At 43.6% G+C, this 23,771-nt stretch overlaps 1 protein-coding gene across 10 annotated transcripts in view; it reads right to left on the bottom strand.

Moving 5' to 3' along the window:
* The window catches only part of RBPMS (RNA binding protein, mRNA processing factor), a 164,168-nt gene that overhangs the window by 40,179 nt on the left and 100,218 nt on the right, over positions 1–23,771 (bottom strand). For all 10 annotated transcript variants that reach the window (XM_037055307.1, XM_037055301.1, XM_037055309.1 and 7 more), the window contains exon 5: positions 23,070–23,220. In XM_037055307.1, coding sequence (XP_036911202.1) covers positions 23,070–23,220 — 151 coding nt within the window. The remainder of the gene's footprint in view (positions 1–23,069; positions 23,221–23,771) is intronic.

Here is a 23,771-nt window from a genome sequence, read left to right as displayed (position 1 = left end):
TCCATATTAACTTCACAATGGCAGGCTCTCAGGAAGATGTGGTCTCCCATCTGGAAAGTGCCAGAAGAACTGTAAACTCTTCAGGGAGTCACAAATGGTCACTAAAAAGGAAATGGACAAGAGGAGAACAAACGACCTTCTTGTATCAGTGCTGCACAGGAGGCAATCCCAGAAATGGGGTGAAAATGACTCAAGTTCCACCCGAAACCCGAACCACCGTTTCTCCTCTTGAAGCCTTTTAGTTGTAAATATTGCTGGCTGTACAACATTGGGCACTTTACCCAATTTCTCTGAGTCCCCGTTTCCTCAGGTGTAAATACGGAGGATTGCACAGGTTAACCAAAATAAGTAAATGAGAATCTGAGACGCACACAGTAACTGCACAGTATCATAGGGTGTTGGGTAGCCAATGACAGTCAACACTGACACAGGCAAGACCGTGAGGACGGCATCTGGGGGCGCACACGACGCTGTCTGGACTACAGAAGATCTCTCCTGTTACAAGAAAGCGCCCTGGCTTGTTAAGTTGTCGGGGCTGTACCTGCGCGGAGGAGGCGACAGGAGTGGTGCTTTGGAATGTGCGCTGCTTCTCGGGTTTAACCGTTCCTTCCTCATTCCTCTGTGTCTCATGCTTACTGGTTAGCTCTTTTCACTGGGAATAAGTTGATGGTTGCGCTAAGATAAAGCTTTGTTAACAACATATTAAAAGTGTACTTTTTTAATGTTTAAAATAACGACATGGCTCTTTTAAGAGCAGAAAGCTTTCTTTAAAAGAAGTCTCATTGCCCTTCAACTCCTCAAAGGGAATCTGATCTGCCCAAAAGGTCCATTTAACCCCATAAATAAAACTGGCCAAGTCCCGGTGGAGACTGGCCTGCGCCTCCCCCCCATCGCCCCTTCCATCGGCTGCAGGACCCCCAAGTGACAGGAGCTCCAGGGGGTGCTGCTGCGCAGCCTCCCAACTTTCTTTCCTTTTTTCCCATCTCCCTGCCTCATAAAAATCAGAAAGATTTAACCACAGAATTTAATAACCAACCATAACAAAAAGCCTAGACCTTAATTGTGCAGGAGGTTAACAGTCGTGCTGTTGACTCTCCAGCAAGATAAACAGTGCAAACTTGGCAAGTACTAATGTGTACTCTACCACCACCCCTCATTCCTGAAGGTCATACTCACTCCTGGGACATGAATGACACGGAGAGATCATCTGAGAACGGGACACCCTAACCTGGTCAGAAGCACTGAAATACCAAAAGAAGCTGGGCAGGTTTAGGCCCAGCCTTTTCCTTTGGGGGAATGATAAGCAACTCTGTCTCAGAAGGCTCTCAGGTGTCGGATGATTGACAGATCACCTTCAGATGCTAAAGCGCTGCCTGTCGGTGAAGTGTCTTTCCAGCTCCAGTCTGAAAGGCAAGCTAGGGAGATCTGGGTGGGCGGAGCCCAGTAGGAAAGCCGGCTGGCTGATCTGCACAGGAGCCCAGGCGTCTGCAAGGCTGCTTCCCCTCCAGGGCCAGCTCCCAGGATGTTTTAGAGTAGAAAGGGCATGTCCAAGCGATCCCAGTTCCAGCGAGATTCCCCTCACAAATTTGGAATCAGCACTAGGTCAATGGTCATGTGAGGTTAAAATAAAAACAAACAAAAAATTGAGGAGGACCTTAATGTTCAAATCTAGGGGCTAGGTAACTGTAAGATGGCATATCATAGCTACGGAAAATGATGATGTGTGAGAGCTACGTTTACAAATATGGAAAGATATTAACAAGGCACTCGGTGGAGAGAGAAAACAGGTTGCAGAACGTGTGTATGTAGTGCAATCCCATGAACACACACACACACACACACACACACACACGCACACGCTTTGCACGAGGAACTGGCATAGGGAGCCGTAGCTGTGAACCACTTATCAGCTACGTGAGCTCAGGTAAAGCAGCAACTTCTTCAAGACCAAATTTCCTCATCTGATGACGATTAAAGAGGGAGGGGCGAGGGTAGTTCCTGTCCTCACAGGTTATCTAGAGAATTCAATGAGATATATAAAGGATTTTGAAGGCTTGTAATATATAACACACATTTAATACTATTGTGATTAACTCTGGATAGTGGATTTTACTTTTTTTGCTCATTATGCTTTACGAATTTCTACCATAGCCACATACTATTCCTACAGTTTAAGGGGTAAACACACAAGGGGACATAAGAACCCTTTGTGAGATGGAAAAAAAAAAAGAAAACATTACAAACAATTTGAATATGAAGGCTGAAAATTCTCTTCATTTCACACCCATTGAATTCCATGTCAGCAAAAATAGAAGAAAATAGCTAAACCCCAGCAAAGGAGCTATTCAAAACGTGACAACCACGTACTATTTGCCTTCAAAGAGCCCTGAAGGGCAGACCCTGTTGCTTCCGCCCCAGAGACCGAGAGAGACAGGGGGAGGGCCTGAGTGCTGTGTCCCAGCTCCCACAACCGTGTGTGAAGACACGAATTTCACAACCCGGGTTCGCCCGCCTCTTGCAAATACTACAAAATGCCAGGGGAGGGTGGAGTCTCTGTCACGTGATGCGCTGCCCTGGTCTGAGGTCGAGATTCGGTCCCAGGGTGTCCCCTCACCTGATGTGGTATCATCCGTGCCGGTTAAAACCTGTGCTCTGCGCAACAGCACAAAGGTGGGAAGGACTCCAGTGTCCACCGGCAGGGGAGTGGCCAGACAAAACGTGGTGTATGTACCAAAACAAAGGAATGAAATTCTAACACGTTACAAGACTGGCGAACCCTGAAAGAGTGTGCTAAGAGAAAGACGCCAGACATTAAAACGAATATTCTAAGTCTACTTTCATGAAATTTCGAGGACAGGCAGATTCACAGAGATACAAGCAGATCAGAGATGATTGGGGCTCGAGGCGGAGGTAACAGGGAGTTACTGCATAATGGTTAGCTTCTGTTTGAGGCAACGAAAAAGCTCTGGAAACAGCTCTGGAAACAGCGTTAATAGTTGCAAAGCATTGTGAATAAGTAATGCCACTGAATTGTACACTTAAAATGGCTCTAATGGCACATTTTATGGCATATATATTTTACCACAATTTTAAAAAGTAATAAGGTAATACAAAGAAAATTGAATTGCATGGTATGTGAATTGTATCTCAATAAAGTTTAAGAAAAACAAAACCACATTAAGACTCTGGCCAGACAGACCAGCTTTAAACCCCAGATGGGCCACTTACCAATTACAACCCTGGACACATTTTTAAAGCAATCTGGGCCTGACTCCTCATTTGTAAAATGAAGATAATAATTGTACTTTTATAATAAGTTGTCACAAAGAGTAAATGAGATAATGAACACAAAGAGCTCAATGGAGTATCTTAAACGAATAAAAGCTCTTGTTGCTATCCTCATCACCATCACCACCACCACCAAACTTCCCATTCTTGAAGATTCCCCAAGGTCTCACATTACCTACTGACTCCAGGTTTTACCAGCTCTCAGAACCAGGTAAGACCTAATGACCCACTGTGGTAGGAAGCAAGATTTGGTGTGTGTTCTGCCCCCCCCACCCAGAGCCCAGCAGGCGGGAGCCCCACTCTCCCCCATCCTACAAGCCCCATGCAACATCGGCTCGCCTCTCCTCGCCGTTGAACCTCACAGCAAATGAGAGAGAGAGAGAGAGAAAACACAGGGAGCAAAATCCTGCAGAAGAGACTGAGCACCTCTGCCCTAAGCAACGTAACATTCTGCACAGTCCATCACTAAACAAGGATTAATACTTTGTAGTGTCTTCATGGATGTTATTATAACTATGGTGACGATGAAATAAGCAAAAGGACTTCAGGCTGTTCTCTCAACCTCTCTCTTCCATCTGTGTCTTCCCAGGGCCAAACCCACCCAGCCCCTCCAGCCTTTCCTCGGAGCAACTCCTCGCTCCGAACTTTCAATCATTTTCTCACGTTGGATTCCCTCCAAGTTTTTCTTTTCTCACACAGTGCTGGGGCCCCGCACGGGATGCAGGGGCTGGGAACAGTCTGGTAAACAGATCATAAAGCCCACAGCACATACGCTGTGGGGCTCAGAGGGTAAGTTAAGGAAAGATTAGCCTGAGGCTCTGGATGCAACCAATGGCTGTGGGCCAACGAGTGGGTGGCTTGATCAGAGTTTACAAACGTCTCACAGAAGAAGGAGAAAGTCTTTGGATCTTTCATGAGAATTCAGGAAAAGACACAAGAGGAGGAAGTTTAGTTCAGACACCTGGAGAGCCAGTGGTTGGGGGCAAGGAGAACAAAGCTCATTCAGGGCAAGGCTGGGAGCCCCAGAAAAGGCCGCCGGGGGCAGCGGCGGGATCTCGGCTGGGGCTGGGCTTCCACGGTGGGGAGACTGCACCAGCTCACTCCTGTCCCTGCTGCAAACATAGAAACGAGGAGCCTTCCCCCCAGTTTACAGTAATTTGTCTCAGGTTTTGTTGGAAAAGTTATTTTTGCCGCACTCGAGTATCTTTAGATGAGCATTGAGCCCAAAGGGGCAGATGGTGCTGGGAGTTAGCAGAGGTGGGGGCAGCGCTGGGAACGCTTCTTAGAAGCCTGTGTCAGAAGAACAGGCTAACATGCCCTTTTTAGGACGGAGCCACCGAGCGCTGTCTGAATCATCACCCTGACGCTTAGGGTGATACACTTTCAATCGTTTAATGTTTCTTGGATGACAAAACGCCTAAAACAAAGCCGTATCTCCTTCGGAACTCACTGCTGAGATCTTTCTGATAATGTAATTCCCTTTTTACAATCTCCAATAGCTCTCAATTTCTTCTGCATCAAAGACAACTCTCCTAACCATACCAAGAATTTCCATTTACTCCTTCCTTCCTTCTTCCCATATCCACCACATACCTTCAACTCACCTTTGGCCGCATAAAATTGACTGTGATTTCTTTTTTTAAATTCTTGTTTATGGTACTTTTCCATTACCATTTATTCTCCTTATATCCCGCCCCCCAATCACCACACTGTTGTCCACATCTGTGAGTCCTTTTCCTTTTGCACTCATTCCGCCCACTCCCTAACCCCCATCCCCAAGCTGTCAGCCTGCCCTCTCTGAGTCTGTCTCCATTCTGCTCATTAGTTCAGTTCGTTCACTAGATTCCACACAGGAGTAAAATCATATAGTATTTGTCTTTCTCTGACTGGCCTATTTCTCTTAGCATAACGTTCTCCATGTCCATTCATGCTGTAGCAAAGGGTAAAATTTTCTTCTTTTTCACCTCCAAGTAGAATTCCATTGCGTCAATGTCCCCCAGCCGTCTTATCCACTCACCTACTGCTGGACACTTGGCTGCTTCCATAAAATGGCGATGGTAAATAACACTGCAGTGAACATAACAGCGCTTGTGATCTTTCGAATTAGTGTTTTGGGTTCATTCGTATCTATTCCCAGAAGTGGGATCACGGGGTCAAAAGGCAGACACATTTTTAATTTTTTGAGGTACCTCCATACTGCTTTCCACAGTGGCTTCACCAATCTGCATTCCCACCAACAGCACAAAAGGGTTCCCCTTTCTCCACATCCTCACCAGCACTTGTTTGTTGATTCATTGATGACGGCCACTCTGACAGGTGTAAGATGATAGCTCATTGTGGTTTTCATATGCATTTCTCTGATGATTAGTGATATTGAGCATCTTTTCATATGTCTGTTGGCCATTTGTATGTCCTCTTTGGAGAAGTGTCTATTCAGGTCCTTTGCCCATTTTTTAACTAAAGTGCTTTTCTTTTTTGGGTGTTGAGTTTTTAAAGTTCTTTATAAGTTCTGGATATTAACCCCTTATCAGATGTATCAGCAAATAGGCTCTTCCATTCTGTGGGGTGTCTTTTTATTTTGTTGATGGTTTCCTTTGTTGTGCAATGATTTCTCAAGCAAAGTTATTCTTACCACTGAACTTTAAAACTCATTATTCTTCCATTTGCCTGGAAGTAATTCACCTAAGAAGTAGCCACATAGCTTCCAGTGGCTTTCCTACAGCTGTGTGTCTTTCAAAAGCTTCAGGGCTTCTCATTCTTCAAAGTCACAGTATTAACAATAAATAAAGCTAAAAAATTGTTCTCAGTAGAGTCACTTTGAAGAACTTCTTATAGCTATCACCTTCCCTGAATGTAGTCAGTATCTGCACTACTACGGGTCTTCCTGCATTGATTAGAACAAAAAACATACGATCTTTGCAGACCATTCTTCAGAAGGAAAGCTATCCTCTACACCCCTGCCTCTGACAGCTGTTCCATAAACAAGTATGCACTTTCAAAGGTACAAGAGAGCATTCTCTGGAATAGCTCATTCTTTCTGGGTAGCCATTCCTCAAAACCCTAGATTCTGAAGGCCTAGCATGTAAAAGTGGGATTGGACCTGTTTCCTGAGGCCCCGGGAGTAAGAACAGGCCAGTGAGTGGAAGTTTCAGGGTATATAGATTTTGGCCAGTTAGTATCCGAAATGAAGCAAGAACTAATTTAACAAGTATTATATTTATTAAATACCTACCATGCATCTAACACTACGCATAGCCTAGTTTTATTGCTCAAGAAGCTTACACACTGTGAGGGAGATGAAGAAGTAACTGGCAATTTCAATACTGGATGACGGGTTTTCTCCCAAGGAGTCAACACAATTCTACAGAAGCAACCAGCCCAGGAGGGCGATTAACCCACCTCTGGACAGTCAGACAGGCTTTCCAGGGGAGGAGACAGCTAAGGTGACTTCTGAAGGACAAGCAGCTAATTTGCAAAAGGAATAAACTTACAGCCAGGGAATGGGCACAATGAGCAAAAAGCACAGAGGCAAAGAGGCCACCTGAGGCATCGGCACAGACTCCCAGGAGCTGAGGGCCGAGGAGCCTGGCAGCTAGGGACAGGGAGCAGAGGGGGACCACGCAAGGCCTGCGTGCCCTGCTAAGGAGGTGAGACTCTCCGACGGCAGAGCTCTCCTCAGGTGCCTACTGGGATCTGCATCTATTGAGAATATCTTTCCATGGAATGGAGGTCTGTTAAAAACTGCTGCTAATCTAGGATTCGAAACCATCAAGCATTTTACAATACATCAGTACACTTCACCAAGAGACAAGGGGCTTTTTCACACACTGGGTATGGTATTCGGGAGAAGTCAAGAGAGGCAGGAAGCTGAAGCGCAACGGGGCAGGGCTGAGAAGGCCCACGGGAGGGGCTCTGTGTGGGCTGGTCCTGAGAGCAGTGCTCTCGCTCCCAGGCTGGAGGGCCTGTGGCGTCATACACCTTTCCCTACACCAGGCCCTACAGACCCAGAGTCCCCTTGAGGAGTTTCCATTCTCCTGGACTAAAACCCCATCCTGATTCAGTTAAAGGAGGAATACAATTCCTTCCAGAAACTGGAAAAAAACACTCTTGTGGTTCCCCTTGATCACGCTAAGGAACTTGATGTTTCCCAAGTACAAAGCCTCACCTTTGTATCTGATGGTCTGGATTACGGCTCCAGAATTTAGATGACTTCGGAGAGGAAGCCAGTGAACTTTGAAAGGACATCATTTACATTTGTTTGCCATATCGGGTGGCATTTAAAATATGTAAGCAGGGAGATGGGGGGGAAGAAAAACAAAGATTTCTAAAGTTTCCACAGGATTACGGTAAGTCCTTTTCATTTTGGTGGGGGAGGGTCAAGGGGAAAAATGGCTATATGCATTAAAACATTTTTTTTAAAAGAATCAGTCTCCTGTTTGCCCACCTCTTTTGGCATTTTGTAATATCAGAGTTTGGGGCTTGGGAGAGGCCAATAAATTTATTAAGACCTTTAAAAGTTCACTTGGATTTCAACTTGAAGTAGGATACTGCTAAATGCTATATTTAGCTTCTACGCAAAATCACTACATTCAAAACTTAGCTCAACCTTGGAGAAGTATTTGCCAAAAGTAAAATTAAATCGCTACTTTAGGAAAAGAATTTCAATGAAATAAATTCGAGAAATGTTCATTATATAATAAAGTGGCTTCTAAAATACCTTTTAATGACAAGGTTTATCAACCACATCTAGATTAAATTTCTTCATAAATATATCCACCGATAAACTGAGAAAGAGGTGCTAGGAAAAATGGCATGTTTAGGAGAAACAATGGACTAAACTTGGAATGGTCCTACAGGATTCAAGCTCTGGTATTTTTTACAGCGTTAACAGTCTTTAAAGGAGGTAGGAGAAGTCCTACAAAAAAGTACTATTTCTGGGAAAGTTTGAAAATAAGATTCTAAAGCCACTGATGTTTGGTCAAATATGTATTTTGAAAAATACATAGGATCAAGGTAATAATAACAGACGTAGGTTATAATCAATGGCTGTATAAATTATAAGTATGAGAGCATTAAAATGAGAGGAAAGGCCCTGGCTGGTGTGGATCAGCGGATGAGTGCCGGCCTGCAAACCAAGAGATTGGTTCGATTTCAGTCAGGGCACGTGCCTGGGTTGTGGGCCAGGTCCCCAGCTGGGGGGTATGTAAGAGGCAACCAATCGATGTTTCTCGAACGCATGGATCAATGAGTCTCTTTCTCCCTCCCTCCCCTTTTCTCTGAAAATAAATAAATAAAATATGTAAGGAAAAATGAGAGGAGAAATTGGGGAATGTTGTGAAAATCGCTTTTGTGTCTAACTTTCCTATGTTAACTGTTCAGTTCTTTTCCTTTCTTAAAATTTTATTTGTTTTTAGAGAGAAGGGAGGGAGAAAGAGAAGGAGAGAAACACAATGTGTGAGAGAACCGTAGATCAGTTGCCTCTTGTAAACCCTCAACTAGAGACTTAGCCCACAACCCAGGTATGTGTGCTGACTGGGAATTGAACCTGCAACCTCTTGGCTCTCAGGCCAGAGCTCAATCCACTGAACCACAACAGCCAGGGCCACTTCCTCTCTTTTAATCTCTTGCCTTGTGTTTTTTCTTTCTTACTTTCTAATGTACTCCTAGATGAAGATGAGTAATTACTTGGGGCTGTTGTAAAAGAAAAGAAGGAAGCTAGGGTGGCATATGAGATTAAGGCAAGATTCATATTAAACTCTTGGTATTGTACTCTGTGATCTTGGGGAAACCTACGATTCCTCTCCAGCCCTGGACACTCAGCTCTGAAATAGGAATATTAGAACTTGAGTTTTCTGATACATGGCTGTTGGTTATGTAAATTGACATAATCTTTATACAGGGCTATTTGGTAAATACTTAAAATGTGCTTTAAACTTCATGAAATGCATTCAAATAACTACAACAAATAAATGATTAAATATAAAAAGGAACAGGCAATGAACTAGCAGATCTACGTAAAGAAAATCAATGGCCGTAGTAGACACCACCCAAGCAGAGAGAGCTCAGTACTCTGCGTCCAGAGGGAAGCGCACGCTGCCCGTACATTCTCGCCCTCTTCCCCAATCCTAACTTGAATGTGATCAAGATTTTATAACTAACTACTAATTCACAGAAAATTAAAGATCAGGAATATGCTAAAAACTACAGATGCAACCACACTACAAGAAATTAAAGGACAATCAATCTGGGTCCCTCAACAAATATACTAAAGGAAAAAAAAAACGAGAGAACAGAAGAAACACAGAGGTTAATTACTATATTAAAGAGATTTAACAGGCCAGCCAAATGTGGAGATGGTTTAGATGTGAATCTGGACTGATTCAAATGGCTTTTTAAAAATTATGCTAAAAAACTCTCCACTTCCGTGGCCTGGCCAGGTGGCTCAGCTGATTGGAGCATCATCCCATACACCGAAAAGGTTATGGGTTGGATCCCAGTGCGGGCGCCGTGCGCAAGGCAAACCAATCAATGTTTCTCTCTCATTCTCTTTCTCTCTAAAATCAATAAGCATATCCTCAGATGAGGATTAAAAAAGAACTCTCTGCTTTTGGGTCTGAAATTTTCCATAATAAAAAGTTAAAAATAAAAAATTAAGATAACAATCAACTTGGAAATATGAACTGTTTTTTCTGGTCTATCCTCTTGGTTACTGATTATTCTCCTACTTACAGAAAGCAACATGCCAAGAGACAGTTGTATCATAACTCGTCTATATCAAGTGTAATGCAATGCATGGACTTTGTAAGAGTCTGGGAGTCAAGAAAAGACAAAGGTGCTTCTGGAGGAACTGTGTTCCTACGGACTCTCCACATGAAGCAGTGTTTACGCCTGGAGTTCGAAGTCTTCCTGTCACAGTGACACCATCTGCAACGTGCCATTCTGCAGTGCTTAAAACATTTCAGAACACATCCCATTCCCACCACAGCTCAGTGAGGCCAAGCGCAACAGGGGGGTTATCATTATATTAAAGAGAAACCACCAGCCGTGAGGGATGCTCCTATGATCAATTTTGAGGGAAAGGAAAAAAGAAAACAACTGCCAGCTTGTCCTTCCAAGTGATGAAGAAATTGTGCGCTAAAAATTAACCACACCAGTCAAGAGAGCACTGCTCTTACACAGACCTGTCAGTGAGGAAAACGAGAAACAGACAAGTGGAAAAATACCACTCTCAAATTAAACGGCCAATGAAAATATGAAAAGAATTAACTTTGTTAAAAAACCATTAATCCCATGCCATTTTCACCTATCAGAATGAATTACTTTATATATGATGATATATCCAGTTGAGGGGGAAGAGACAGGGAAATAGACATTTTCATTCCCAAGTGTCTACTAAGTTTCCGTCTTTGTGCCAGGCACGGTGCTTGTGGATGGAATCCATCGACTCTTTATAAACACAAAATGAATAAGACAAGGTCAGCCTCAGCCCTCTGCCGCACCTTTTCGGAGAAAAAGTTAGTGAACCCAAAAACATCAGAAAGAAATGACAGATCCATACTGTCTTGATTCTAGAAAGCCACCAAATTTTCAATAGTATTGAAGAGCGTGCAAAGAAACAACTACAAGGCTTAGTTGACACAGAGAAAATGTCAAACAAACGCACCCATATCAGTAATATCTCCCCATCTACACATTCCATTTCGGGGACCAAGGTCAGATGTTCAAACAAGCACAGGAGACAAGTTCCAGGAATACTCCATCAATGGCACACTGCTGCAAAGCTCCCATTCCACACTAATCCAAATATTTAACTTTCTGCCCCCTGAGCTTATTTTAAAGCATCTAGTCAATATCACCGCACAGTCTGTTTTATGTTTATTTTATGTGCATAATTCAAAGGCACTCTTTTCCAGAGGTAAACCTCATTTCCTTCTGATGAACATCCTGGCTGTTGCGCGTCCCCCTTCCCACTGTTAGCCTAACCTCACTGAGGAAAACTACTAGACACACAGAATTATTTTTCATTACTCTTCTGCTCAAATATTCTTAAAAGAAAGAAGAAAATAACCAATCCTATGTAACCACCACTAACCCCAGTGTTCTTCTGCAGTTGTAATGAAGGGATCCGAATAATTTTTTCAAAAAAACAATCTATTTCTTTCTAAAAATCCTTATCCTCAGCAAGGCTGCAGAAGCAGCTTTTTCTGTGAATAAAAAAAAAAAAAAAAAAGGAGCTTTGACCAGATACATAACCAAAGAAAGTCATTAAATCCAACGATGACAGCTCCCAACGAGCACTCTAGAACACACACCAAGACACGCCACACCGGTCCTGCGCCTCCAAGGCCACAGAACCCCGGCACTGCCCCAGATAAGGGGCCTTCTAACGCTCTGCCCACTGAAGCAGCCCAGGAATTTCCTTCCACCAGAAAATGCTGCCCCCTCCCCATCTTCAGGATTCAGAAAGAGTAATGACTGCAATACACGGAAATACCTTGAAAACAGAAACACACAAATTCATAGGTAAAGCCAAAGGGGGCAAAAAGCTATCCCAAACGCCCCACAAAACAGCGATCACTAACGCAGAGACTCAAGCACCAAACCCTTTTGCTCAAAAATGGCAACAAAAGGAAAAGGACTCTGTATTCATTTGGGGGGAGGATGAACTAACCATACTATTTCAGGGTAAACAGAATTAGGAAAATCACCATTTTTCAACCCTAATTAAGTAGCCATACCATGGCAGTCCTGGGCTTCAGAACTCATTAAACCCTATACTCATTGCATTTTGACGAGAGAGAAAAAAAAATGTTTCGGCACTCGGCACTTGCTCGGGACTCACGGCACTTGCTAGAACTTATGTCTGAGTTGGTTTCGGTACTCAGCAGTTTCGGCACTCCTAAGGAGTTCCAGGATGAATTAACGGTGAGTCCCGAGGTCAAGATCAACACATGAAACCATGAAAATGAAGGTACCTCCTTCTTTAAATCGGAGGCCTTGTTGGGGCGTTACTCCGAGTGCACAAGCCCATTTTGGCATCGCCAAACTTAGAATGTCCCAGAATCAGTCACCTCATAACACAAGGTGCCACCAGAGGAGAACAGGGCCACCTGGGATATATTCTTGCAAAAAAAAAGTAAACCTGAATTTCACCAACTTTCAAATCTAATCAAACCTTTCCATTTACAGTAAATAGAGGGGGTGTAGGAGCAGGTGAAAGCAGCAAACACAAAACAAACCCAGGAGGTTTTGCTCGCAGGAAGACCGAAACTTTTCCCACCAGAACAATGGTAGAAAAAAGGGGGGAGTTGGGGAAAGGCAACTGCTCTGAACTAAAAGGCACCTCAGAGCCCTAACCATATCAACTTCACATGAACACTCAACGGTAAAAAGACTGAGGAGGAGGAGAAAGAAGGAATTTAAAAAGCGGGTCGTGGTGAAGTCTTGATAACTGTTAAGTATAAATGATGGGGTTTCTGGCGTTGATTGTACTAGTCTGTCCATACTTTGATGTGTTCGAAAACAAGAGACACAGGGAGACACACTCAGCCCTAAGCAGAATGACACCAATGTCTTCTGTATTCTGACGAAAAAACAAGTTTCTTTGTCCTGAGCTGCAGGTGATTCAAGTTAGCCAGGGAATGTTTTCATCGGCGTTTTGTTTTGCAAACATGCCCACCCCCCCCTTCCCGTCAGCGGGTAATGGTAATGAGCCTTTTTAATAAAGGGTTTCCTCCAACTAAAATGAGGCTTCCGGGTGTGGGACAGTGTGCAGGGCAAACCCACCAGAGACTCTTTCTCTGCTCATCAGGGAGAGAAAAAACAAAACAAAATGGTATTCTGCTTCACTCCACACCCTTTTCTCCATCTGTCAAATGAAGGCAACACTGCTTTGCAGAGTTGTCATTAGGAGTCACCAGTAATGTATGTGTGTTCATGCCTGTACTTGGCACATAGTAGTGGCTCAATTAAACAAGAGGTTCTTTTTAAAAAAATCACATTCCTACCCCGTTGCCTACAACAGCAAGGAACCCTACTAGAATCAGGGGGGCTTGGCCGACCCAGTGAAGTTGCAGCCCAGCCACCACACTGGCTGCACTGGTGAGACCAGGGGAGCAAGGGGTCTGGCTAACCTGTGCCCCAAATTCTGATCGGTACAATCTGTGAAATAATAAATGTTTGTTGGCTTAATAACCATCCTTTCCAGATCCATATTCCCTCATCAGTTTGCTTACTTCATACGACTAAAGCAGCACGCTGCTGAGACGCAGCCCGTGATGGAATGAAGAATCTGAAACGGTTTCTTCCTGTTCACAGAAAAAACCCCACCACCTGGTCCCTATGGGTTTCCCACATTTGGTCCATTATCCCTGTTCAGCACTGTCACCCTCTGTTCCTTCTGGGCACCTCCTCGGCCTCACCAGATCACCAGCTCTCCCACGATCCCCTCTTTCCTACACTTCAGTTTTGATCTTCATGGCCGCCAGCCCTGTGGTCTGCAGATCCTTTTGCACATTCTTTGCTTTCTGACATCCTTCTCATCTTCAGCTAGTAGGACAACAGACCTCCAGGAGGTCTTTTCCCAGTCTCTCCATAACTGCCGGCTTCATCATTATCTGTACCTCCAATGTAGCACTTTCCCTCCCTTCTGTAACGGTCGTCTGCTTCCCTACTAAAGAGTAAACACTGCAAGAGCAGAACAGGACTCTTATTTGGCTTTTTATGGCTCACCTTCCCTCAAGTGTTCGCTAAACTCAAGAGAGAAAATTAGAACAGGAAGTCACCATAACATCCGGTGCAGAGTTGTTAATGTTTGGCCACCTTGACCTCCCTGACCTGAGAGAGATTTAATTAAAAGACAGAAAGACACTCCCCTCCACACTCAGCCACTAATTAGAGCATCTTGTTCAAACAGAAACACTTCTTCTGGTCCCAGTTCCATCATTTCTCTAAAACCCTAGGAGCTGCACACAACGTGGAATAAACAGGAGGGTGAGCGGCCTGCATTGGCACTGGATACACTGCACCTCATTACCCCATTACCCCCATTTTCACTTCCTGCAGTTCCAGCTACACATTCAACCGTGGCCGGGAAAACGTCAAAGGAAAAACACAAGAAATGAACAATTCGGCCCGAGATCTTCACTTTTAACTCTCCAATCGACCACCACTTCCGTTAGTCTTTTCCCTAAGAAAAAGAGCCTCGATTACAGGGTAATCTGTCGGCATAAGACAGCTACATGTTTTAGATATGCAAAAGTGAGGCCAGAGCTGAGAATGAAAGCGGATTCTCAATCAGTCAGAGCAGCATGGAATGGATAACCCCATTCACACAAATATCAATATGTGTACATTTGTATGGCTGGTCATCACAACTGTTAAAATATTTGCCTGTGGGTGGATGAGATAGTTTTCTAAATATATCAATATTATGTCAAATAAAAATAGTAGTCATCTTTAAAAAACAAATTAAAAAGAAAAACTATGCATATATATTTTTAAAGCTATGTTAAAATGCCTTGGTATTTTTTTTTAAATACAAAGAACTACAACAGAATTTAATAGCACATGTCTTTAGGTTTAGGAACTTAAAAAGCATTATAGGCCACCCCCTTATCTATCTTTTCCAAGTTTCTTGAAATGAGGTTTTTACGGCTGGTACCAGGGGTGTGATGGTGTGGATGGGGAGGATTAAGCATCTGTGAAAGGTGCCCTGCCCAGGTATAGTCCCCCAAGGATGTTCTCAGAATGAAAGGGCGGCAAATTATGCAGCTCTGCAAACCACCATACATGCAGGTACTCCCAGGCTGGTCCCCAGAAAATGAACAGCATGAGTCGATCCCCTCATCAAAGGTGAGGGCGGCACATGAGCCAGCAGGCCCGGGGGGGGGGGGGGGGGGCCCGGGGGGNGGGGGGGGCCAAGGGAGGAGCCGAGTTTTCCCCAGTCTAGCTCTGAATGGCTATAGGTGCTGCGGCCAAGCTAAACCCCCTGCTCCAGTCTGTGGTGACCACCTTTCTGGTAACTGCAGATCTACATGCCAACCCTATTCGACCAGGAACAAAACGGTCTTTAAAAACGTTTAAGACCCATGGATTTTGAACTTTGGTTTCAATAACCCTTTACACTAACAAATAAAACCATTGAAGACACCAAAAAACTTTTGGTTGTGTAGGTTACATCCACTGATATTTATACCATGTTAAACATTAAAACAAAAAATAAATACATAAAAGTACATTTAATTAATTAAAAAGCAAACCCACGACATAGTAAAATAAATAGGATATGCTTTTATGAACAGCTACATATTCCAAAACGAACACGGAAAAACGTTAGGTGTACATTCCGGCAAACTTCAGAAGTACCCCATTACCCCCATTTTCACTTCCTCCAGTCCCAGCTACACATTCAACCGCAGCCCGAAAACGTCAAAGAAAAAACGCAAGAAATGAACAATCCGTAAGTTTTCAACTGCACGCCAGTCTGAGTACCTGGTAGGCGAGTATCATCTCACATCATCACAGTAACTCTTATTACAGTATAATTATTCCATTTCCTCGCTGCTTGCTGTTAATGTTGCAGTGACTAATTTATACATTAAGCTTTATTGCAGGGGCGTGTGTGTGTGAACACAGTGTATATATCATGTTCGCTGCTACCTGTGGTTTCAGACAGCCACTGAAGGTCTTGAAACGTGTCCCCCGTGGGTAAGGGGGGTACTTACTGTATCTGGTTTAACACAAGACAATAGGATTCTCAATTCCACTTCCAATTCAATCTACTGCAAGGTATTGTTACCGGTTGCAAGACATGAAATTAAAAAAAAAATGTCCTCAGAGATATATAGCTTGTGAAGGAAGGAGTATTTTACTATCTTTTATAAGTAATTGTGGCTATTCATTTTTTATGTTATACCAAAAGATTTGTTGCATGTGGAATCTGAAACTTCATCAATGAACTCATCGTCACATTAAACTCCATAATTTTCAATGGCTTTTACCCATGCATGTTTTATAACACAAAGCATTGATACTTTGGAAAATATTGGTTCACTGAATTAGCAGTCTTCCAAATGTGAACTCATCTCGACACCAATCTTACCAGAAAATTCTGTAAGTGTTGGAAAGCAGTTTTTGAAAAATCTAATTTGTGCCTTAGAACCAATTTCATTATTGTCAACAAATACGGTTGTTTTTCTTGACATGACACACGCGACTTTAATTAGTTTTTGAGAAAATGTCAGCCCAACACACAAGTCTCAATGGCCAGTCTGTCTCTCAGTTATTCTTTAAGTAAAAGCAGCAGCTGTGCAGAAAGCAGCTAGTTCAGCTTTCAATTGTACTGCAAACTAGCTTTATGAGTGTGTATTCCTCATTTTGTCAAAACACTGACAAAGTGACTTGTATCAAGAATCGAGATGAAATAACGTGGATAATTCACACTCCTTCATCAACAAAACTCTTTGGTGAACCGGGGTCTGGTAAAAACGCAGGGTGTGAAGAATACAGTGATGAATGACAAGCGCCGTGTGGTACCACTGCCTGGACACGCGTGGAGGTGCCGGTAGTTGTGCCCACCTTGCACAGTGAGAAAAACCACCGTCCTCCTGAAAACAGTTCAGACCTGGCACACCCCTTGAAAGGGGCTTGGAGACCAACCAGGGATTGGCAGGCAAATACCCTGGAAATTGCCATACAAGAAAAAGCACCGCTTTATTTGAGGAAGAAATGCCTTCCTTTTAATGAGCAGGTGAGGAGAACACATGGCCTTAAAAGAAGTCTATCGTTTCATCTGGATTGGCCGGGTAAGTTAACTCCCTTTATTCCTTCATTTCCCTGCAGAGGTTAATGAATAATTGGAGTTTACAAAACACTGAAGTTCTGACAGTAATTTGCATTACAAAAGAATGCTATGATTTGACTTCCTGAGTTCTTAAGGGATTTATTTACAGCTGGTCAATGATTGGATAAACAAGAAACAGAAATTCAAAGCAAAAGGTTAATAGCCATTGTTAACCAAAGATATGCTATTCCTTAAATCATAATGTAAATAAAGTGGATCAGAGTAGCTGATCTACATGGTGTTGCAATAACTTACTTTCCATATGAAAACGATTTTACCAAATCCATTGCCTAATATGACCTTAATATTATTTTTAAATGTAATCATTAAAGATTTAACTTTATACATATTAAGCAAAAACTAGGAATGTGTGCAGTTGAAGACAGAGGTGAACATAGGCCTGTAAACACTGGTGTGGCTCAGTAAATGCTTGATCCTTCTTTTTAAAAACAACAACAAAAACAGTATTTTACTTTGTCAGAGTGGAACATATATGGACATAAACATTAGTCTAGATCTCTGGTCTTTAAGAGTATTTTGCTGTCCTGATTGACTACAGTTTTGTTTCATGTTTTCTATTTGTCAGATTGTCCAGGGGCCTAAGCACCTGGTACATACACATCCTGAATGAACCGCATGTGTGTCCTGACTTCTGACAGTGGGCTTTTCTCTGTGAGCCGACCAGGGGGCGCACACACAGCTGGTTGTGCTGTCTGTGTGTGTGTGTGTGGGGGGGGGGGGGGCAGAGCACACTCACTGAGTTACTCGATCATCATTAATCTGGATACACAGAATGAACATCATTGGCATGTTTCTGTGAACACTTCTGGTAGATTCACACTTCGGCACACGAGGACAGAACCCCCACAGCGCCGCCCACCCCCCACCCTCCACCCCCACCGTGGAGCTGCACCAGCCGGCAAGCTCAGCCCCCGAACTTTGATGTACTTGTCTACTTTACTCCAGCTGCCTCCGGTCTCCTACTGTATCGGTCTCCTGTCCTCTCTCCTTTACTACTTCCAAGTGCCTCTGACTGTGCAGCATCCCTATTACCATCTTTCTCCAGAACTTCTCACACTTTGGGCTCCCCTCCCATCCAGGGTCAGTGTCAAGTAAATGGGAAATTCCAGCAGTATGGCAAGAAAACTAAGAGGTGTCTGATTATCCACCAAAGGGTCATGCGCTTACAAGGCATTTAAGAGTATCCATTTAATAAAGCCTGCTTTTGCTTTTTGAGGTGGGGTGGGGTACAGTGGAGGGGGGAAAAGGGAGTAGGATGAACAACTTAACTTTAAAATTCAGTGGTCTGCCGGTAATTCTCAAAACCTGGCTGTGCATTGGAAATCACCCCAAGAGCTTTAAAAAACACAGAGCTTAAGTCCCAGACCAGACCCACAGAATCCGAACCCCTGGCACCGGACTACAGGGGGCTGAATCACTGCAAAGTTCTAGAGAAATTCTGACATTTGTCCCATAAAATCTGAACTGAAAGGGGAGGATCCATCGAATCTGAGTGAAGGCTGCCTCCACCCTTAAGCGCACTATTATGACGCGGTACGCTACAAAGGGCGTAGGCAGACCACGAACATGTATTCAGTTAAATCCCATATGTACTGGGATAAAACCTAATGAACTGGACACTTTTAAAATATGGGTATTTTATCATCTCCCTATCACACCTCAATAACACTGCAAATTTTTAAAGTTCCAAATGAAAACACATAAAATATGTGGCATCTTTAAAACAATTTCTCATGTGTTTCTAGGTGGTAGAAGCTGAGCACACAAAGGCAGAAAAACTCGAAGCTTTCACAACTATGAGGGCCAAAGGCCCCTAAACATACACATTCTCACATGCACACATTAACGGTCACTGAGTACTCACTATGGGGCCCTTGTAACTTCTACATACATTGATTAATTCAATTCTCATAACCCTATGGGCAGGTACCATTATTATTACCATTGTAAGATACAGAGAGATTACATAACTAGACAAAGTTACAAAACTAATGAAATAAGTGACAGACCAGAATTTAAATCCAAACTCTGTCACTTGATGGATTAAGTTGGCCCAGGCTGCCACAACAAAATACCAGATGGAGTGGCTTAAACAATAGAAATTAATTTCCTTATAGTGCTAGAGGCTAGAAGTCCAAGGTCAAGGTGGCAGCAGGTTTGGCTTCTCCGGAGGCCTATGCCCATAGCTTACAGCGCCTACTGACTGTGTGCAGGCTTCGCCTTTCCACCGTAAGCACAGCCCAGGGGTCTCTTTTTCTTCCCATAAGACACCAGTCATATTGAACCAGGGCTCCCCCCACCCCCAATGATCACATTTTAACTGAATCACCCCTTTAAAGATTTTACCTCCAAATATGGTTGCATTTGGAGCTACCGGAGGCTGGAACTCCAACATGAATTTTGGTGGCATGCCATTCAACCCGTAACATTTGATGACTGTGTAATCTCAAGAACGTTCCTGACGACCTAGGCCTCAGTTTCTTCAAATGTAAAATGGCATTATGGAGAATCGAACGAGATAATTCACGTAGAATGCTTAGCAGAGTGCCTGGCAGAGTCTCGTCATTTTACGGACGAGAAAAACACAACTCAGAGCGACGGTGACGCGCCCGGTTTTCACTTCAGCAGCGGAGTTCCTACACTTGCACAACCCTGCTTTCCTGTGCGCGCAAAGGCACGGTCTGGGAGAATTTCACACCACTTGCAACGCTTCCACACCTCCTCCTTCCTGCTTGCTTCTGGTGTTTTTCTTACTTTATTCCATACAAGAGAACACGAGAAGGCGAAGCTCAAATTAATAAAAATTTAGTTAGGAAAATGTACGACTCTCTTGGGCTTGTTTGTAAATTTTATTAATCCTTTCCTCCTGATTTGCAAAGACACGTGGCTACAGTCACATGGTGACGATACCTCGAAAGATTAGTACCTACTTTGAACTATCAGGAAAGGAAAGCGACTCAGTGTTGTTTTTTAAATTGCCTAGTACTCTACACAGGTTACACCCACTTAATCTTCAGCCCAATCACATGCTATTTTAGTTAGCTCTGTAACAATCATGAGAAGGTATTATTCCCATTTTATGGCTGAGGAAACAGCTGATATTTTATTTAGTTCTGTAACAATCACAAGAAGATGGTATTATTCCCATTTTATAGCTGAGGGAACAGGAGCACAGTAAGGTTAAATAAATGTCACAAAGCCTGACAGTAACTGCCAGAGCCAGAGCTCTCACTGACATCTTCGAGTGTAAGGCCAAGTTCTCCACAGAGGCCACCACCTCTACCCTGGCAAGGTGCAACCTCCTGGCCTTCTCGATCGGCATGCTTGCCACAGATCGAGCAGAATCTTCCCACCCCTTGTGTCGGCCAGGGTTCCTGACAACGCCGACCGTCACCAGCTCCTGGGACCGACGGCTCTTTTAAGGCAACCACCACAGCTCCCTGCCTCCCCAGTGGCTAGCACACTGCGTGCTCAGATGAGTTCAACAGATTATTTGAGAGAGTTCAAGTAAATATTTGTTGTATAATCCAATCACAGCAAATTCTTTCTTCAGCGATGGTAATGGTCCTTTTCAGCCGCTACCATGTAAAAACAGCCACAAAGGAAGCACTTATGAAAAACCTCGCTCTCATGGCCCACGACAGAGAAGTTACAGGGCCTTTCCACGCCCGGAAGTCTGTGACTTCACAGCAGTCTACTCCTGACAGGTCACTCAACTGTCCACCTTGAGCACTAGGTACGCACAGATGGCCCTACATCCACCAGTTCGGGACCACCATAGTGTCCGTCGTCTGCCGCATGCTCCAGGGACCCGTGTGTGACAGGGAAGTCCACAAGTCCCAGAGGAAACTGGGACAGGTGATAAGGTCAATCTGGGTCACAGTGGAACTGCTGTTTGTCAGGGCCTCTGTCGTAAAACGGAGTTATATTAAGAGAAACCATGGTAACTTTTATTTTCTCAAGAATACACTGCTGTTTGAATGTGTGTGTGTTTTTTTTTAACTTCAAGTTTGTTTTGCCGGGAGCAGCCAGGCAAGTTCTGATCCTGCCGTGGAAACTCTGACCACTTCTGGGCTGTTCTGCTCACCAGGAAGGGAGGGAGGCAGAGCTGGCCAGAGCGGTGTCGGGGCTCTGCTCCTGCTCTCCTGTAACTTCAGGGGCTTGCGGATGGATGTTGGGTTCCTTCATCTGGCTGCTTCTGTGCACCCTGCTGTGAGCGGGCTATCACCTCCCTGGCTAGGCTACCTACTTCCCCCAAGCTGTTCTAGCAAATAAGAAAACATTTTGAGTTTCTCCGAAAGCAATCTGTAGGACTGATTAAAAGAACTGAAACGGCCAAATATTAATTTTTCCTCTCTGAATCGATCTCTTCCAAGTTCTCTGAGACCTGAGACAGGCAACTACATTACAAAAGTAAAGAGTTACTCCAGGTTATCTTTTCTAAATCAAGGTATCTTACAATACTCTTTTATGATGTCTTAATCAAGAGAGAAAAAAATTTCAGAAAAAAAATGAAGAGGCATACCAGTGGAATATAATTCTAAAAAGAGCTAAATTAAAAAATTTTAACTTATCCATCATCAACACTGTAATAAACATTTATTATATGTATGCCATCCACAAGCTACTAAGCCGGATGCTGCAAGGACAAAGTTTGTAAGAAATGTCCATACGGCCTCCTTTACTGGCTCTGCACCTTAAAATGAAACTTTTGTTTAGATTTCCTTCCCAAATAAACAAAGATTTCAAGTCTCCCTAAGGCATGGAAGGGAAGAGCCACATTTTTTGTGTTATTACTTTGTGGCTTCATAGAAAAACTTTAGAGCACACTGGGGGAGAGACTATTTTATCTCTTGGCTTCCACCAACAAGCAGTAGCTCTCTCAAGAGTTGACTGAGCTAGAGATTGGTTGTAACTTCCACAATGACCTGGTTAAATCACCTGGCAGGGGGCAGAAAGGAACCCATGTGACCTTCAATTCCAATAAGAAAAGTTGACACACATGTCAGAGAAAGCAGGAGGAAGAGGAGGATCGTGTGGTTTGGAAAGAAGAGGAAGAGTGATAGACAGTACAGAAATATTCCAAATAACAGCAAGTCACTTGGGACCCCTTGAACGCCCTGTCACATCAAATCACATACAGCTCTTTAGCGAAAGGGAGGTGAGGGCCTATCTCACACCTCACTTCTCCTACTGGGCGAGCTTGAGAAAGGAAATTAAGACAAGCTTTCCAATCCAACCCGGAAACTGGAGCACGGACATTTAAGGAAACAGGCCCATGAGGTAGGGTAAGAGACTTGTTTAGCAACTAGTCATTGTCCTTACCCAATTAATTTAAAACCGAAAACCCCAAATTTCCTTAAAGCTTTACTGGTAACAGTTTGCTGGAACTGACTGTTCCGATGTATAAATGCTTTGTGCGCGTTTACTTTCCTCCCTGGATTTATGGTTAAACTGTTCTCAAAAATAGAATGAACTTCTTCACATCTGCTTCATTCACTTTTAACAGTGTATTTTCCCAGAGCCACAAAAATGATGTTCTTCAACAAATCAAGTAAAGCGAATGCTGAGAATCAGCTCTGGTGTGCAAAGATGGGGAAATAGCAAAGGGTTTAGACTGCAAGGCAAACAGGGTGCACTCATGATATGGTCAAGACCATGCTAAGGAAATCTACAACATCCGACGAAATTTTGTAGTCACAGTTCTGACTAAACCGAACCATCTTTTGAGACAGCCAATCACAAACCAGATTGCTGTTTCTGGAGTTCAGACCATAAGAAGAGGCAGCTTCTTCACAGAAACGGAAAGCAACACCCAGCCAGCACCGTGTCCCGTGGTGGCGTAGCACATCCGGCACACCAACAATTCCTGGTAATCCAGGCTTTTTCCTTAAAAATGAAAAGTAGATGAACTTACATGGCTCTCTGGCAATGAACTGAGGTACAGTGTTGGGCAGAGGAGTACTGGGGTTTGGAGTTCCTACTAGTTTGTTCTTGGCCATCTTCGTGTTTGCCTTAGCAAACTCGAGGCGTAGTGTTTGCGGAATTTCAGGATCGAAGCGGATGCCCTTGGGAAATAAAGAACACATGGGAGATGTTTTCATTTCCTCAGAGTCAAACCGGAACGGTGACAAAACAAACACACCAGTAAAGCCTGGCCTATCCAAAAAAGAAAGAAAAAAAGCCAGCAAGAGCCCTTAGTCTCTCTGGTTGCACAAAATACATGAGAACCCACAACACGACATGTCCCGAAAGCCAGGGAGATTTAGTTTACTTAGTATTTAGTTCCGTGGGTTTTCAACTTTTCTTCATGATCTTTCTTCTTAGACAAAAGACTTTCATGTTTTAAACTTAGACCAGCAAATTGAGAGCACAGTTAAAAACTTCAGTCAATGGCTACCAGTAAGAGTCAATGGGTGACTGACTCTACAACTCAGTGCAACACTCAAGCCTAAAAAGGCTCAGGCTTGACCGGTGTTCTGACAGTGGCTTAAAACAATGTGATTCCTTAAGGTCGTAGTTTTCCTCACCTACAGGGAGGGAAAAGCTCCCACCCCCTTCTCACTGGACAGCTTTTATGACCATGATAACATGCACTCTGAGTTACAAAGAAGACAGA

This window comes from Sturnira hondurensis, unplaced genomic scaffold, assembly GCF_014824575.4.
Source record: "Sturnira hondurensis isolate 20B ecotype Veracruz unplaced genomic scaffold, ASM1482457v3 Scaffold0008640, whole genome shotgun sequence".
Lineage (NCBI taxonomy): Eukaryota > Metazoa > Chordata > Mammalia > Chiroptera > Phyllostomidae > Sturnira > Sturnira hondurensis.
This window is presented reverse-complemented; position numbering and strand designations above follow the sequence as displayed.